Source organism: Bicyclus anynana, chromosome 17 (assembly GCF_947172395.1).
Source record: "Bicyclus anynana chromosome 17, ilBicAnyn1.1, whole genome shotgun sequence".
Classification (NCBI taxonomy): Eukaryota; Metazoa; Arthropoda; class Insecta; order Lepidoptera; family Nymphalidae; genus Bicyclus; species Bicyclus anynana.
Window position 1 is genome coordinate 13,545,968 of NC_069099.1, and position 19,115 is coordinate 13,565,082.

At 38.2% G+C, this 19,115-nt stretch overlaps 2 protein-coding genes across 2 annotated transcripts in view; one reads left to right on the forward strand and one right to left on the reverse strand.

Annotated features, from left to right (window-relative positions):
* LOC112049510 (nuclear cap-binding protein subunit 1) overlaps positions 1–19,115 on the forward strand; it is a 27,827-nt gene continuing 8,712 nt past the window's right edge. Inside the window, exons 1-6 of the mRNA XM_024087439.2 lie at positions 1–212; positions 306–1,087; positions 1,464–1,882; positions 2,193–2,330; positions 3,260–3,363; positions 18,807–19,054. Of these exons, the coding sequence (XP_023943207.2) occupies positions 173–212; positions 306–1,087; positions 1,464–1,882; positions 2,193–2,330; positions 3,260–3,363; positions 18,807–19,054 (1,731 nt within the window). The 5' untranslated portion in view covers positions 1–172. The remainder of the gene's footprint in view (positions 213–305; positions 1,088–1,463; positions 1,883–2,192; positions 2,331–3,259; positions 3,364–18,806; positions 19,055–19,115) is intronic.
* LOC112049509 (mucin-2-like) lies at positions 3,375–12,209 on the reverse strand. Its single transcript, XM_052886653.1, has 2 exons — positions 12,050–12,209; positions 3,375–6,812 (listed from the first exon to the last, which is right to left on the reverse strand). Exons 1-2 carry the CDS (start codon positions 12,086–12,088, stop codon positions 3,615–3,617), a joined length of 3,237 nt encoding a protein of 1,078 aa, XP_052742613.1. The 5' UTR covers positions 12,089–12,209; the 3' UTR covers positions 3,375–3,614.

The window sequence follows — 19,115 nt, forward strand, 5'->3', positions numbered from 1 at the left end:
AAATCAAAACCACAGACCACAAATGAAGATCAAAACTCAAAAATAGTTTACTTTACGTTTTGCTGTTTTGCTTTGCTTTGAAAAATAAAAATTGAATGAAACAATCGTTTGTGCAATAAACCTAATTATTACATACATTGAAATTGTTTTTACGTGAATCTAATTTAAAATTATGAACCGAAGACGTGCACACGAAGAAGATGATGGCTACGGTAACAACAATACAAAATTAAATTAAAGGTTATATTTTAGGGATTCTTGATCTAGCGATGGTATTTTATTACTTTGTTTATTCATTATTACAGAGCGTCTACATAGAAAACGACGTCGAGTATCAGAAAACCAAGAAATTGAGGATAGGTTGGAATCGCTTATTTTGAGAGTTGGAGAGAAAAGCAGCTCCAGTTTAGAAAGCAATTTGGAAGGTTTAGCCAGTGTCTTGGAGGCAGATCTAAGTACGTTTCGTGTCAAAATCTTACGTATCTTAACAGAATGTGCGATACGCATGCCAGAAAAGTGTACAATATACGCTACATTGGTTGGTTTACTCAATGCAAAGAACTATAACTTTGGCGGTGAATTTGTCGACTATATTGTAAAAACTTTTAAAGAAAACCTTAAAACTGGCAAATGGAACGCCGCACGGTACTGTTTGAGGTTCATATCAGACTTGGTGAACTGTCACGTGTTGGCTGCCTCGTCTTTACTGACTCTTCTCGAGACATTAGTTGATTGTGCAAATGAGGATAGCGTACCTCAAGTGAGACGGGACTGGTTCGTTTTTGCAGTCCTTGCTACACTACCTTGGGTCGGCAGAGAATTGTATGAGAAGAAGGAATCACAATTAGACCATTTGCTTGTAACAATTGAGGTATTCCTAAACAAGCGGAGCAAGAAACACTGGCCGGCACTAAAAGTGTGGTCTGTTGACTCCCCACATTTGCAAGAGGAGTATTTGGACTGCCTTTGGGCACAGATAAGAAAACTAAGGCAAGATAATTGGTCTGAGAAACACATTCCTCGACCTTATTTGGCTTTTGATTCTATTTTGTGTGAGGCCCTGCAGCATACACTGCCTGCTATACAGGTGAATAACACTTAATCACTTTTATATTAGTTATTGTTTTTTACATTTTCTTATTCATCATTGTTATAATTAGCCGACAAACATCCACTGCTGGGAATAAGCTAAATAATTTCCAATAGCAATAAATCTACAAGAAGTAGATTTATTGCTATTGGAAATTATTTAGGTAATTTTATATATCTCATTTGAAATAAAGGCACATGCAGTATAATTTTAAAAGCAGTGAATTGTGATTTTAGCATTAGTGTCTGAAGACACTAATGCTAAAATAGAAATTGCTATTGATTGAAATTTTTTTGGTGTCTTGCGCTACTTGAAATTCTTATTACAATAAACATGTAAGACTATTATAGAAAAACCATGCATTATTTTTCAGCCACCGCCTCATAATGATGGTGACACGTATCCCATGCCCAGAGTGATATTCAGGATGTTTGACTACACAGACTGCCCAGACGGCCCTGTGTTACCCGGAGCACACTCAATTGAAAGATTCCTCATAGAAGAACATCTTCATAATATTATAGAGGCATACCATTTAGAGAGAAAAGAATGTGCCGCCCAATTGCTATGTTTCCCGTACAAAGCAAAAATACCTTTAGAATATTGTATTGTGGAAGTGATGTTTGCTGAATTATTTAATTTGCCTGCTCCGAGATATCTGGAGATATGTTATGGCTCAATATTTATTGAGCTATGTAAGTTGCAGCCATCAACTATGCCACAAGTGTTAGCGCAGGCAACTGAGATTCTGTTTATGAGAATTGATTCTATGAATATTGCGTGCTTTGACAGGTGAGCGAATTTTATGTGTTCAATCTTTTGTGATCGCTTTGTAGGTATAATGTTTATATTTAACGTTTAAAGCAAATATAGTATTATATTGCAGTAACTACTTAATAACTATATTTGAAATAACAGTTTACAGTTTAGTGACTAATCACTGATAAAAAAAATTGCATGCATTACTGAATATGCATAGATTTTAGTTATTCCAATTATGGTCACTCTTAATAATCATCTTTTATTTTTTTTTATTTCTATTTTTTCATTTAATTTCTATGTAAAAAAAAACTTGAAACAATATTATTAATATTTTCCTTAGATTGGTGAATTGGTTTGCATACCATATAAGCAACTTCCAGTACCGATGGTCGTGGGAGGAGTGGGAGTCCTGTGCACAGCTGGACCCTGATCATCCTAAGCCTAGGTTTATAAGAGAAGTCCTAGGCAAATGTTTAAGGTAATATATTTGTATTTATTAAAAAAAAATCCAGGATGCATCAATCTCTTATTAAAAAGTGGATGCACAATCAGCAACCAAAAACCATCCCCACTCAATGAGTACCAAATACAACTTCTTGGCACTCAATTCAAGTAGTCGAATTTGCAAATTCAATCCTAAACCTTCAATAAAGGTAATAGGTATATTTTTCTATACCAACAATTCTCACAACTGTCAAAAAAAAAACTGTCAAAGCAAAGTGAAATTTCCTACATGATTGTGTGTCCTTTTATTATATCAGGTCAATGATCTCAGTATACAATTCAGAACACTGCCAATATCTCAAGGGGCAGCAACTTTCTACCTAATGAAAAGACATTATCATTACTGCAGCGCGTCGGGCATGTTCGCGATGGCCAGAGTACCGGACTTCTTCGCGATCATCCGATCGCGAATCGCAAATTTTTGGTACCGTTTGCGATCCTCAAAAAATGAGATTCTCACTACGCTGGCTGAGTGTCTGGACTGCTCAATCTATAAACATTGGCTTTCAGTGCACCAAGAGCCTAATAGAAAGTAGCAGAACATACGAATATGTATAGATAATACCTATACTAGTTAGACAATTAAATTAGTGTAATATCAATTTTAATTACTATTTTTACTATTTTTGTATTGTTAATATTATTGTTTGTTTTACACTGGGTTTTTACCTTTAAATAAACTATTATTATTATTATTATTATTATAGCACAATTTCATTGAAATAACCATGTTAGATGGTTGTAAAATTAGAAATAACTGCCATTTGATGAATTGTACTGGTTTTGATTACTAGGCTGTTAAATCAGGATGTGTTCTTTTCATAATGTGTTTTTTTTTGTGTAAATGCTGCGACAGTCACTGGTGGACCAAATAAATAAATAAATAAATAATATTTTTTTTAGGTTATCATACCATCAAAGAATCAAAGACATGACACCAGAGTCATTAGCAGCATTTGTTCCTTTGAAACCAGAACCTATCTACAAGTATTCCATGGAAGGTGCAGGTAAGAAAAGATTTTTCAATAAATATATTTTTTTTAATAATAATTGCTTACAAAATATCTTCACTATATTTAACTTATCTATAGTACTTTTGAGTATTTACAATGAGGGAGCAGCAGTACAAAATTGGTAATAAAAAGTGATTTATGTTACATTTTAAATGCCTTTCCTGTTTGTGTTACTTTAAAATTATTATAAACAGAAATAAATTAAAGCTGCATTTAATGATATATTAAAAAGTAAAAAGTTCAGTCTATGACATGGCCATTAATTCAAATAAGGTGTAAGGACGTTTTTCTTCTGTGTTTTCGGTATTTGAATGTCTGCCAGTTTCGTGCTTTTCTTCTTCCGATGGAAATTCCGTGTCATCATCAATTGAGGGTATCTTGCTGTTCTCATATTCTTCAACGTCGTCATCCTCATTTTCGTCGTCTTCATCATCATTTCCATACTGATCGTCATCTGAAGAATGCTTTTTATCTGATAAATGCATATCTAAGAATTCCTCAAAGTCATCAATCTTTAAATAACTTTCGTGATTCATACTTTCTTCTTTTTGTAAATCGCCCCTGGCATTACTCGACCCTTTTTCTTCATCATCATTAAAATTGAAATTTAAAAACTCTTCCAAAATATCACTAGTTGTTGGTGATTCAGTAGGACTTCTTGTTGTAGCAACTGTGTAAGATTTTGGTGTTGTACCAAAAGTTTCAGCACTGAAGTCGATTGGTTGTTCTGTTGTTGAAATGTTAGTTTTTTTCTTTTTGCATTTTGTTTTGTTACCAGCCGGTGTATAGGACGTTGAAACTACTTGTAGAGTAGATTGTGTTGTTGTGGGCTGAAAAATAAATTCTGACTGATCTTTAGAGTCATCTTCATAATCTTCCTCGGCTTCCTTGTCTGTGTGGTCTAATGGTATTACACTATTTGTTTCGTACTGTTCTAAAGGTTCTTCGTAATTCGTTTGTGTGGTTTTTATTTCAGTAACAGATTCTGTACTTGGACTGGGTTTATAATCCGCATGATTTCTTTCCCTTTCCTCAATAATTTGACGTGGCGTCGATGATACGTAGCCATGGAAGTTTGAACCTTTTCGTCTATGATTATGAGGGGCATTAGGCGTCGTTGTGACCGTTTGATTACTTTGAACACCATTCCATTTGTCGTGTTTGATTGACGTCCCCTTATACATTAATGTGGATTGTCGGAATCTGCTTTTATTTCTCGGTTGCGTCGTAGAGAGAGTTGACTTTGTCGTGCTAGGCGATTGCGTCGTTGTAGTCGTTTTGCTTGTTGTCGGCTTAGTGCTCGTCGTGGTTGTAGTTGTTGTACTGGGAGTTGTAGTTTGCGTTTTGTTCTGTGGTTCCCTGTGGGATGTTGTAGGTTTAGGGAGCCCTGTAGCAGCGGAAGATGCTTGTGGTGTCAGGTCGTGTGATAATCTTTTCTTGTTTTGGTTTTCTGGAACTTCGGTTGTCGTAGATGTCGTGGTTGTAGTTGTGGTGGTGGTGGTGGTGATTCTCTTATGTTTCTTGATTTTGTCTTGTTTGGCGTATTTTGGTGGAGGACGCGTACGCTTGGGTTTGGCGGTTGTGGATATTGTCGTTTTCTCGGGCGCTGCTGTGGTCGTCGTACTCCTCGGCCTCGCTGTAGTTACGGTCGTTGTGGTGGTCGATGGTGTGGTGGTAGCTTCAGTGATATGCATTTTTTCAGTTTGTGACAACATCGGTGTAGTCTTGGTAAAAGCACCTAATATATTTGCCCAATCTAGCGTTTCGATTTCTTCCTCGGAAGTCGATTGAGCGGTGATTATATCAGGAGTTGCCGTGGTGGTGCGCTGTGGTTTTTCGTGTTTTTTCGGTGGTTTCTTTCCAGTCGCAGTCGGTTTTCGGTTTTTATTTGCTTCGCCTTTTTTAGGAGTATCGAGGATTTCTAACTTTTCAGGTGCACTGCTGTCACCAAAATTCATTGTTATCGGTCTAAATGCGCTGTCAGCAAATGTATCCGTATTTTGGACGTCGGTTATTTGAGGGCTCGGTCTAAAATCTATCGGTCTGTTCGGTCGGTGTGGTTTCGAGTGCATAAGCTTCAGTGGGGGCATCGGTTTGAATGGTTTTTTATCCATCGTCACGAAAACACCGGGTGGAGCGTTGTATATCGGTGGTCTGACGTGATCCGAGAAGTAGTTCTGTTTTGCTGGTGTTGTTTTGTATTTATTGTAAGTTTTATGTACCACAGTAGTCTCGGGAGGTAGAGACGTGTCATCGGTACTCTCTATAGACATCATGTTAGTCACTTCACCAGAATAACCTTTTTGAGGAAGCGGCGTTGGTAATACCGCTGGCCGAGTTGTCTTTATTGTTTGACTCGATTCTACTCTGTGGTCATGAGAATATGGTGCATGGGGGTTGGATGCGGTAATTATACCATCTAAATATTGATGTTGAAGTGGATATGTAGGGGGCGCTTGTAAAGGCGGCCTCACATGTTTACCGGGATGTGGCCTGTAAGGATAAGGCATCTGTTGGTATTGCTCATTAGGACCTACGTGTCCGATTTTAGGGTATAGAGGTGGTACTGGAGTAACAAAGGGTCCTTGCTTGTATTTTTGCGGTGAAGGATCGAACGCCTTTTCTTCATCGTCAGAAAAGAAAGACGAGAATATTCTATCCAGTCCGTGAAAGTAATGCTTCCTTCCCGTTTGTTTCGTCGGTGATATGTTTTTGTGGACCCAAATTGCTCTTTCAGGTCTTGATGTTTGAGGTCCATGTCCGAATTTTCTATATTCTTGCGGTTTATCTAATACGCCATTGGGAGAGCTCTCTTTGACCGTGAACGTTCGGATAGGATTCTCGTAGGGCTTTGTTTGCTTTTTAGGCTTTTGTGATATAACGGAAAAGGTCAGTTCGTAGTGATATTTCCCTGGAGATGTTTCCATGTCCCTTTGCCTCACACGTTTCACCGACCAGAACGCTTTCACGTCCCGCATGCAGTCGTCTTCGCCGCATTTGTCTTTAGTTCTTTCATCCTCTACAAAATGGTAGCCCCTATCGTTTTCCAGGAGTCTCCCTTTCGCCATTATCGTAATGTCTCCGAAACCATCCGGATCATCCTGTTTGATTCTATCGAAGGGCGCCGTTTTTACTTTGTCCCAGAGATCGTGATCGTCGATTTCTTTAGAATCGTAATTACCGTGTTTGCTGTGGGGTGATATGACCTCCCCTTTGGCTATTAATTGGTCGATTTTGTCCCTAACAAGAGTGAGATACACGCTGTGTCTCAAAGCGTCCTCCCAATAATGAGCGGGGATAGCTGCCGCGATCGGTGGTGATTCTGTCTTGATCGTTTCGTGAAAATTTCCAGCGCGACCTTCCCTCCTGTAGTACTGCCAGTCGCTCAGCGGTATCGGCATAGGTCTGAACTCATCTTGTTGGGCGTGAATTCTTCTCAGTATCTGAAACGGCAAATGGTTATCATCATCATCATTATCAACCCATATAGCTCATTGCTGAGCTCGACTCTCCTCTCAGAATGAGAGGGGTTAGGGCAATAGACCACCACGCTGGGTCAATTTATTTATTTAATACTCTTTATTTGCACACCACAATAAATAAAAGAAAACAAGCAAAACAGAAACATAGGGAAAAGTAGATTACAAAAGGCGGCCTTATCGCTTAGTAGCGATCTCTTCTAGGCAACCTTAGGCTTAGGAACTCAATGTGGATTGGACGACAACACACACGCAGATAATTAAGAAAATTCTCTGGTATGCAGGTTTCCTCGCGATGTTTTTCCTTCACCGTTTGAGACACGAGGTGGCGCCCCGGTCATATCCACTGGGCTATCACGGCTCTCTCCAAATGGTTGTAATTAACGCAAATATTGACAAACGACGTGTATTAATTATGTATCGGATCGCGATTACTAGAATTGTAATTGCTGAAAAAATATTTTAATGTGCGTTTGAAAGTAAAATGGCGTTCGGCGGGAAAGTGCGCCGATAGCGTGCGCGCGTCGCGTGCTTCGTCGACCAACCCTCGCTCGTCGCGAAACGATTTCCCAATAAGCTAGATACAAATTGAGTTTTTCCGAACGTGTCGTATTAGATAGCTTTGAAGTTGTAATAATATTAATCCCCCAGATGCGGCGCAAATGTCTTAATGGCGCACATTGTCATGTAATGGCGGCCTTATTAACAGTTTTTGTTCAGGTTTTAGCCACGGGACTTCTTTCATGAAAAGGACTCTACAAAGATATGTTTGTTATGTTTTGAGTGTTTATGTTTATACAAAAAAATGTCACATTACCTAAGCTAAAAATATAATATGATCTTTCATCTAATTACGTTATAATATTTCGAATTAATTTTTAAATTTTAGAACCGTATTTATTTTACAGACATACCGACATTCATTGTTTTTATGCATGAATTACTCGTAGTTAATATTAACTTAATTTTTCTGAAAGTCTCATAAATATGTATATTAAAAGGTAGTGACATGTATTTATGTAACTCGTTTATTATAATTTGGTAGTGTAAGTAAAGTGTGACTTGACTAGATAATTTCGTTCCCACGGTCATGCAAAATTTAATTAGTTAAAGTTCAAGGTAAATTCTTTGTACGTAATTAAATAATTAATTGTTGTTTAACGTACTACAATGTCGACGTATGAAATGTATTTTAATTTAACCCAACAATCCGTACTTAGAGTGATGTGTCTATACATAATGCTAGCCACACACCATCCAATAATTCCACGTGCCTGCAGGGCAAAAGCATCTGCGTGATGTAATGTAGATCGCGACCAACACTCGATCAGTTTTATCGAATGTCCTGCCGATAGCGCTGCAGGCACGTGGACTTATTGGATGATGAGTGGTTAGCATAATTGCTTATGATAGTTGACTCATATCAAATTGAATATAAACAATAATAATTTCGTGTAATACATGAAACAAGGGTCCGAAATATATCGATTTTAATTAATAAAAGTTACGGATTTCATAGATATCTTAATTTAAAAAATATGTATTATTTAAATTACTCCAAACGCCAAACACGCTGTCGTCCATTTTGTGACTTCACGATGTTACTTGATGTCAAAGGAATAAACGTCAAACTAATTAATGACTAATAATTTGGACAAAAACATTAATTTGTTCGGATAGGGTTCAGTGTTTACGTGACGTCATGAAACAGATAAAATATTGACCATCATGGATAGCGCTTTGGCTCGTATTGTCAAAAAAATATATAAAAATTAAAATTTTTATGTGTTCATGTCTTAAAAAGATATGATTTTTTTGTAGAACGATAATGAACTATATAAGACCATTTAAAAGTGTAAACTAGCCTATTAGTTACGTGTGCAAAAGGTTATTGAAGGTCAAAATGTGGTTATGCGTATGGTATCGATATTTTTTTCACACGACCCTAAAACACCTAAGCGTCCCTAAGCACGCTGCAGATTTGAAGGTCTGACTATTTGACTTGGTCGCTTACTATGGGCCTTTATTAGAAGGCTCAAAGTCACTCAGCGGGTCATAGAGCGAGCTATGCTTGGAGTTTTTCTGCGTGATCGAATCAGAAATGAGATCTGCAGACGAACTAAGCTCAGTGAATCGCGAAGTTGAAGTGGCAATGGGCAGGCCACATAGTTCGAAGCGCCGATGGACGTTGGGGTCTCAAGGTGCTGGAATGGCGACCCCGCCCCGGGAACTGCAGTGTTGGTCGACCCCCCACTAGGTGGACTGAGGACATCAAGCGGGTTGTAGAGAGCCATTGTATGCTGGCGGCTCGAGCCGTTGTTTTTGGACGTCCATGCAAGAGGATGTCTATCGGCTGATAAGGTATATTTGACCGTGTGTGACTGGCATTATGTAGGCAGTGCATTTCTGCATCTATGAAGGAATATTTGTTAAGAACTTAATGATTATTCTGGACTCTAAATGCTCTTTTCCATGTGAGAGGCGGCTAGACCAACAGTTATTACTTATTGTATGAACACTTTTGGTTCGGAGCACGTGCTATGGCGATATATTCCGTCGTTATCACAGATAACATCTGCACCTAGATGTTTAAGCGGCGTGGAGTTACATCTCGTAATATTACAATAACAGTTTTACATTCGATTTTCATTTCAAGGGCAAAACGTACAAGGTGGATCGTTATGACGATATTTACTATTAATTTTCTCATGAATATAATTTAACTAGTAGACGCTGCGCGGTTTAACCCACATTGTTCCTGTTCCCGTAGGAATAGGGGGATAAAATATAGCCTATAGCTGTCCTCGATAAATGGGCTATCTAATACTGGAGGTCTTTGTGCCTGATAGGACTTTTTTGCGTCAAAGTGAACTGAAACTTTAATGTGGCAAAAATATTTGCCCCCCCTTTAAAATTTTGATAATAATATTTGATTTTGAAAAAATTACTTTGCTTTAAATTATTATAAAGCTGAAAAGTTATGTAAGAAAATCAAATCTTGGAATCTTAATTTGACCCACTTCCCGGTCTTCGATTAGGATGCAATTTTGCACACGCTCTGAGCTCTGATGACAACACATGACTAGCTAAGAAACGTCATTACAAATCCAATATGGCGGCTTCCCCAAATTGGCGGACTGGATGTTTGTAATCAAATGAAATATATATGGATATCAAATGAAAGAGTTTGCTGTCAAGAATACGAAAAAATTGTCACGTGACTTAAATCAAATTTTTAGTGCGTGCTGTTTTGTAAACTATACTCAGAGGCACAATACTTAATGTCAGTGTGCGATGTTCTTAACAAGACGATATCAATGTAATAATACGAGCAGAACAATAAAAACTAAGTCTCTTGCTCCACTGACATGAGAGAATCACATCCACACAATGCGCGCGCCGAGGTCGGTGCGCTACTGCGAGCTGCAGAGATATTGATCTTTGCCGCGCCAATAGCAAAAAATTTAAAAAAAATAAGCGCACGCTCTATGAATTTGTGGTACACACGCGTCGAAATTGCGATTGTTTATGCCCATTTCCATAATTAAATAAACTATATATTCATCATTAACAACCAATACGAGACTCCTCTCAGAATGAGAGGGGTTAGGCCAATAGTCCACGCTGGCCCAATGCGGATTGGCAGACTTCACACACGTAGAGAATTAAAAAAATCTCAGGTATACAGGATTCCTCACGATGTTTTTCCTTCACCGTTTGAGACACGTGATATTTAATTTCTTAAAATGCACATAACTGAAAAGTTGGAAGTGTATGCCCCGGACCGAATTCGAACCTACGCCCTGCGGAATCGGAAGTAGAGGTCATATCCACTGGGCTATATAAACATAGCCTATGACACTCGCAAAAATGTGGCTTACTATTGGTATGATAATTTTCGAAATCGGTTCAATATATTCAAACATTAACCCCTCATTAACAACCTCACAAACATAACTTTTTTTTTATTTATATATAACGCTTTATAATATTAGTATAGATCACATAAACAAAGTACGCAAAATAATGATTATTATGACGTAGGCATCCACTAAGTATTTTCCAAAATTCACCCCCTAAGGGAATAAAACTGAGGTCCAAAGTTTGTCAAGGATTTCCAAAAGAAATCGGGGTATGCACTAGTGTTACGATAAAAACGCCATTCTTCAACAGTTTACGCATAACATTAAACATAATATGCAATTGTTTGTTGTTTCTTTCTCATCCAATAATGTCACACCGAAAGAAAACAAATACTCGCTCGCTAACGTTGAAAAGTATTTCCGACTGAGTAGCTATTTTTATCAGACTTAGTATTCCTCATGGGTTTAATTTGATAATCCATATCCCTCATCATCATTAACAACCCATATGCGGCTCACTGTTGAGCACGAGTATCCTCGCAGAAACAGAGGGGTTAGGCTAATAGTCCACCACGCGGGCCCAATGTGGATTGGCAGACTTCACATACGTAGAGAATTAAAAAAATCTCATGTATGCAGTTTTCTTACGATGTTTTTCCTCCACCGTTTGAGATAGGTACGTTATATTTAATTTCTTAAAATGTACACAACTGAAAAGGTGCATGCCCCGGATCGGATTCGAACCTATACGCCCTAGGTATCGAAGGCAGAGGTCATATCCACTGGGCTATCACAGTTCATACCATATCCATACTTCCTTACTAATATTTAAACTCGAAAGTTAGTTTAAACCGCTGACCCGTTTTTGATAAATTTTGGGACCTTCAAGAGAAGAACATAGGCTGCTTTTATCAGAAAAATGTAAAAAGAAAGGGATGAAATAGTGATTGAAAGTTTTGTAGGAAATTTATTACTTTTCATATTGAGGAATGAAAGAGTAACAAACATTCATATCATCAAAATCATCAGTTTTCGCAAATCTCGGGAAACCATGGATTTTTTCGGAATAAAAAGTAGCCTATGTGTTAATCCAGAGTAAAATCTATTTCCATTCCATATTTTCCAAATCGCTTCAGTAGTAGCGGCGTTAAAGAGTAAAAAACATCCAAACATCCATACAGACTTTCGCGTTTATAATATTAGTAGGGAGTAGGATACTTACATACATACATATGCGCGAAAATAAAACCCTTTTTGCAGTCGGGCAAAAAAAAATACAAATCGCTCACATATATAACAAGCCGTGGAAAGCGGGTGTAAATCAATGATTATACTTACAATTAGTGTAAAGAAAACGCAGAGCAATGCGGATCGCATCTTCCACACTTCACTGCACGTATGCACTTATGGATTTCTCTAATTGCTTGTTAGTTGGTTAGTGAGTAGACGCGTGCGCCGCCGGCACCGAGCATTGTGGACTGAAGGCATCGCAACCACCCCACTGCTGGCTGTGACTTGCAGGCGGAACCTGTGCTTGGGTGTTGGTCACAGTGGAGGGTTTCTGTGAATGCTGGTCGCCTCAGCTAAGCCCTCATTCTCACGAGAGTTTTTTTAACGGACGTTAAAAAAGTGTTGATAGCCGTGATAGCCCAGTGGATATGACCTCTGCCTCCGATTCCGGAGGGTGTGGACTCGAATCCGGTCCGGGGCATGCACCTCCAACTTTTCAGTTGTGTGCATTTTAAGAAATTAAATATCACGTGTCTCAAACGGTGAAGGAAAACATCGTGAGGAAACCAGCATACCAGAGAATTATCTTAATTCTCTGCGTGTGTGAAGTCTGCCAATCCGCATTGGGCCAGCGTGGTGGACTAACGGCCTTGCCCCTCTCATTCTGAGAGGAGACTCGAGCTCAGCAGTGAGCCGAATATGGGTTGATGACTCAAAAAAGTGTTTGAATATAGTATGATGTTAAATGAAGGTCTGTTTCCAGTGACCAAAATTGAAAATGTAACTGTGCTCGAAAAAAGTCGTCGTCCTGTTTTAAAAACGCTGTCGTGTGAACATATACTTGGGAATGCATTTGTTGTATTTGAACGCTTTTTTAACGTCCGTTAAAAAAACTCTTGTGCTAATGGGGATGATGACTAGAATCAAAATCAGAATCAGAATCGTTTATTTGCATGAAATATTAAATTTAGTTATACAAAGATGTTCTTATGTATTAGGTAACAATGTTTTACTATGTGTGAATATATTGATTTTTATGAGACATTCTGGTAAATAAGATTAGTATTAAGTAATCAATATGTAAAAAACAAAGATTGTCTGGATGTTTGCAAAATAAATAAGATTTTCATATATAGGATTAAGACCCTTTCAAATCTACTAAAATTCTTTTATCGTAATTAGATGAAAATTCATAATTATTCTAACGATCATTATGATCAACGATGTCATTAATTAGCGCCATTTTGTATGGGGCAGTTTGTCAGCGATCCGTGGCAGCGCCGCAAATATGACCCTTTAAATCCCTGTAGCTCCGAAAGTAATGATCGCAGATACCCTGTTCCTTTTACAAAATTGCTTTACTATTAGGATACACTTTATTAACAATTTAAAAATAAAGGCATATCTAGAGGCTATAGTTGGATTATTTTTTAACCGACTTCCAAAAAGGAGGAGGTTCTACGTTCGGCTGTATGTATGTTTTTTTTTTTTTTTTTTTTATGTATGTCCAGCGATAATTCCGTCATTTGTAGACCGATTTTGAAAATTTTTTTTTTGTTTTGAAGGGTTTGATTTCAGGGTGGTCCCATTTTTTTCATGTCAGGATCTGATGATGGCATCCTGGAGAAATCGAGAGGAACTTTCGAAAATCGTAGAGACGGCTAGTGCGTTTGTTAGTGTTTCCATAAGGTATTTTAAACCACTACAATTTTATGAAGGTTTGGAGTTGGTCTGATGATGGAGCCGATACACAGACGATGGAACTCGTCAACGATTTACAACAGGTACCTTTTGTTTGGGCTTGATTTATTTGTATTGATGAGACCTTTCCACCTAGATGGTTGTGACTGTATTAAGGGTCTGATGATGAAGACGAAGGACAGTGAAGAGAACTCCTCGACGGTTCACAGTAGCTACCTTGTGTTTGGACTTGATAAATTTGTATTGATGAGAACTTTCCACCTAGATGAGTTGTGACTGTATTAGGGGTCTGGTGATGAAGACGAAGGTTAGTTAAGGGAACTCCTCGACGGTTCACAGTAGCTACCTTGTGTTTTGACTTGATAATTTTGTATTGATGAGAACTTTCCACCTGGATAGGTTGTGGCTGTATTAGAGGTCTGGTGATGAAGATGAAGGAGAGTTAAGGGGGATCTCCTCGACGGTTCACAGTAGCTACCTTGTGTTTGGACTTGATAAATTTTATATTGATGAGAACTTTCCACCCATATGGATTGTGACTGCATAGGAGGTCTGGTGATGAAGACGGAGGACAGTCACCTTTCACGTTTTTCTGAATATTCATATGAATTTTTTTATATGAGTTAAGGTAGTATTTTTAAAATTGGTATTGTAGGACTTAGATACTTATCATAAGAAAATGACGTTTCAACTAATTGCTCATTAATTTTTGTTCACACTCAGTTAGGTGTGCTAACACTAAAAATTAAAAAATAAAAATTTTAATAAAAAAATTCAACCGACTTCCAACTCAAAAATCAACCTAAACTAAAAAGCAAAAAATAACATCTTACCTATGTGCTACCTTCTGATCAGTTTGAAGGCGGTGCCAATCCAGTGTCATGTTTTAATTCAAGCCGTTTCTGAAAGAACCACAGAAATTGTGTAATTTAAACGGCTTGAATTAAAACATCACTGGCTTGGCACCGCCTTCAAACTGATCAGCAGGTAGCACATAGGTAAGATGTTATTTTTTGCTTTTTAGTTTAGGTTGATTTTTGAGTTGGAAGTCGGTTGAATTTTTTTATTAAAATTTTTTATTATCTAGACTCGGTCACCCAACCCTCAGCCAATCATCTGCAATCGAACTAGCCAACCACGGTGCCAATGAATCCAATCACCCAATTCAAATCGTGTTTCTAACAAACGTACATTATAAGTTATAAGTACATAACAGTTATTAGCACCATCCTCATTGGGTAATAGAGATGATATCTCTCATATAACGATCAATGGAGGCGCCTTGTTGGCTGCCGGCTGGTTGCAATACCATAGGTATATTATGTTGTAACACCTCCATGCACTTAGCGGGAGGAAACTGCAATTATTGCTTTCCGCCACTGAAAGTATAATGCTCGTTTTCTGAGTAGCGGAATAGTACTAAAAATTAACCTTTTCCCAATATTAGTACTTTTTGATAACGCAGCTTTAGACTTAAGGGAATGCCTCTTAGACTTAAGGGTAAAATATACAAAACGGTTGTAAGACCTGTCGTGCTGTATGGATCAGAATGTTGGGCGGTGAATGGGACGGATAGTAATTGAATGTATGTGAACGAAATGCGTATGTTGAGATGGATGTGTGGTGTGACAAGAATAGATAAAATAAGGAATGAGTATATAAGAGGAAGTCTGAAGGTGGCGCCAGTGACAGAAAAATTGAGGAGTAGAAGGTTAGCTTGGTATGGACATGTAATGCGTAGAGAGGAAAGTCATATTACTAGAAAAATGTTGAATGTGAAAGTGGAAGGACATAAGAGGAGAGGAAAGCCAAAGAAGAGATGGTTGGATTGTGTGAAAGAGGACATGTGTGTAAAAGGAGTGGATGATGAGTTGACGAGTAATAGAGACGAATGGAAAAGATTGACATATTTTTCCGACCCCACTTAAATGGGATAAGGGTAAGGAGATGATGATGATGAAGATATCACATGTCTCAAACGGTGAAGGAAAACATCGTGAGAAAACCTGCATACCAAAGAATTTTCTTAATTCTCTGCGTGTGTGAAGTCTGCCAATCCGCACAGGCCCGGCTGGTGGACTATTGGCTTAACCCCTGTCATTCTGAGAGGAGACTCGAGCTCAGCAATGAGCCGAATATGGGTTGATAACGACGACTAAACAAAGGCGGTCCCGCGATTCGGGTCTCGGGTCGTTGGTCGCGAGATTTGTTTAGTGCTTCATATAAAATCATACTAAGCAGCGGGTAAAACGACGTGACCACGCAGTCGCGATCGCAGATCGTGTAGATTATTAAGAATAAATGGTTGTTAATCCTGAGAGCACGAAATATTTTTTTTTTTTGATATTGCATCTGGAAGTTCCTACAACCGGCCTATATCCAGCAGTGAACGTCCATCGGCTAAATGGCAAAATTTTTTAGGTTTCTGTCAATCCCTCAATTTCAACCGATGAGTTAATGATGCGTGACGTTGACAAGTCAAGTTATGAAAGTTACACAACTGAATATCTATCTATTTATAGACACAAGTTAAAATTATATTGCTTCATCGCATTTCTCTACATCATTATGTTGAATAGTTTTACAATTTAAATCCACTATTACAATATAATTACGATTAGGAAGTAATACAGTCAGTAATGTGGCACCGAATGGTTTACAGTCAGACTGGAAAATGTCAGCGCGCACGCATAAATGCAGGAGTCGTTGGCACTGGCTTATTATATTAGTAGCCGACGCCTGTGACTTTGTTCGCGAATTTTTGAAGCCGTGATAGCCCAGAGGATAAGACCTCTGCCTCCGATTCCGGAGGGTGTAGGTTTGAATCTGATCCGGAGTATGCACCTCCAACTTTTCGGTTATGTGCATTTTAAGAAATGAAATATCACGTGTCTCAAACGGTGAAGGAAAACGTGAGGAAACCTGTATACCTGTCAATTTTCTTACTTTCTCTGCGTGTGTAAAGTCTGCTAATCCGCATTGGGCCAGCGTGGTGGACTTTGGCCTAACCCCTCTCATTCTGAGAGGAGACTTTAACTCAGCAGTGAGCCGAATATGGGTTGATAATGATGATGTTGATTTCAACTGATAACGGATCTCTCGAGGAATATTTTTTCCAGATTTTCCTACATTTTTCAATGATGCTCCTCTTCTTGGTCGTAGCCTGGTGTTATATAGCTTTCTCCGATGAATGGACTATTGAGACAATGCAACAAGAAAACAATTTTTCAATTCGAACCAGTAGTTCTAGAGATTACTGCGTTTAACCAAACGAACAAACTTTTCAGCTGTATAATATTACTAAAAAAACTTGGCGCGTCATTGTGTTTGTGTAGTGTCTCGGAATTTGCTCAAGAAGCGACGTCGCAAATTACATCTTGCGCTTATTCATAGATATTACAGAAAAAAATGCGAACAGACGAATTACTATCACAAATTATACGTTTGAAGAGAGTAAAGAAATCATTTCTGGGGTTGAGTGTACAATATTATAAGCCAATTCCAAAGGATGTTTGGATTAGCTGAATATTTAGTGCCAAATTATCTAAGCATTTCTGAAAGAAATGCCTAAAAGAACTACTAACGACTTTACTTTAATTTATTACTATAATACTTCTTAAATGCCTTTAAAATTATCAGTAAGAATAGTGAGCTTTTTAGTGTAGCACATTTTTGTGCTTTTGAGGTCAATTGTTTTTTTTTTTATATTTGTTAATTGCATTGCTTTGCAATTATAACTAAATCCACTAACATTCACTAATTTATGTCCGTCTTAAAAAAGGTAACATAATGAAGTCTTTCCTATTCATAACTGGGGCTAATGAAAAGTGCGCACGCGATTGGGACGGTGGAATTCCGTGACACAGCACGAACACTTTCCATCTCGTGTTTTTCAGATGATTTTACATTAGAATACCTGCGAGTGGCTGCATGCTTCACTCTGATCGTTCGTCTCTGCATGCTGATTACGTCAGGGTTCCCAACTTAGGGGTTTTCCCCCCAGATTTAGGGGGCAAATAAGTGAAATGGGATTTTTTTGGGGTCTGATATTTTCAGGGATTTTTTGACTCTTTAATATTTTTAAATTGATGATAATTTTAATATTTCTTTCTTGACCTAGCGACTTATAACGACATATAATATTATTCTACAACCCTCTGTGGCAACTGGCGGCAATTTTCATCAAATAAAAAAATTGTTAAATTTATTCATTGTTTACACAAAGACGTAAGATTTTGTCTGTATTAAATATAGACTTTTGAAACATATTACAGCGTATTATTTCTAAATTATTATGAATTTATATTTTTTAGGGGGACAACTCAATATTTAAGGCGATATTAGGGGTTTTTGATACAAACTTTAGGGATAAATATTTTGGAGAGTTGGTAGCACTGGATTACGTGCACGTTGTTAATTACGGGTATACATAACTTGGAATGTGTCACCTGTAACATATGTTTCGTGAAGTTTTAAACTATATTTCAAACTTAAAAAAATACGAAATTGTCTTTAATAGCTTATAAGCTATAGTTGACATGTCATAGACCACCTATAAAAGTACGACATGATAATATTGCTATGTTTCGCGTATATATATTTTTAGAGACGGCATTCTAATTTTTTTTATTAATAATTAAATATGCATTATACATATTATAGTACAAGAACGGCATATGAAATAAAAATTGGCGAGCCGTGATAGCCCAGTGGATATGACCGCTGCCTCCGATACCGGAGGGTGTGGATTTGAATCTGGTTTGGGGCATGCACCTCCAACTTTTCAGTTGAGTGCATTATATGAAATTAAATATCACGTGTCTCAAACGGTGAAGGAAAAACATCGTGCGGAAACCTGCATACCAGAGAATTTACTCAATGCTCTGCGTGTGTGAAGTCTGCCAATCCGCATTGGGCCAGCGTGGTGGACTATTGGCCTAACCCCTCTCATTCTGAGAGGAGACTCGAGCATAGCAGTAAGCCGAATATGGGTTGATAACGACGACAAAATTGGCATTTTGAAGCCAATTTACTAACAGGCAATTTTGACTAGGAGTACACCCAGTAATTAATACACATGACAGTGAATCCGGAAAAATTCTTGGATGCTGCGAGGTTTGTGAAATTCGCTAGTGATTCATATAAAACTTTCCCTTTGTTACAGCATCTCTACCAGGAACCGAAGCCGCCCATCAACTGGTAGTGTGCGTCCGCAACAAATGCTCCCCCGAAGAAGCCCTCAACGTGTTGAGGGAGCTGCCCAACCCCCTGCGCGAGGGTGACGCCAACCCCGCCCACGCGGCGTACAACCCCCTGAAGATAGACGTCTTCGTGCAGACGCTACTGAACCTTGGCAGTAAGAGCATATCGCATAGCTTTGCCGCTATATCGAAGTTCCATTATGTTTTTAAGGTGAGACGTTAAAATTACTATAGGCTGTGATTTAGTTTTAAGGGTATGTTTGTTTTACGCG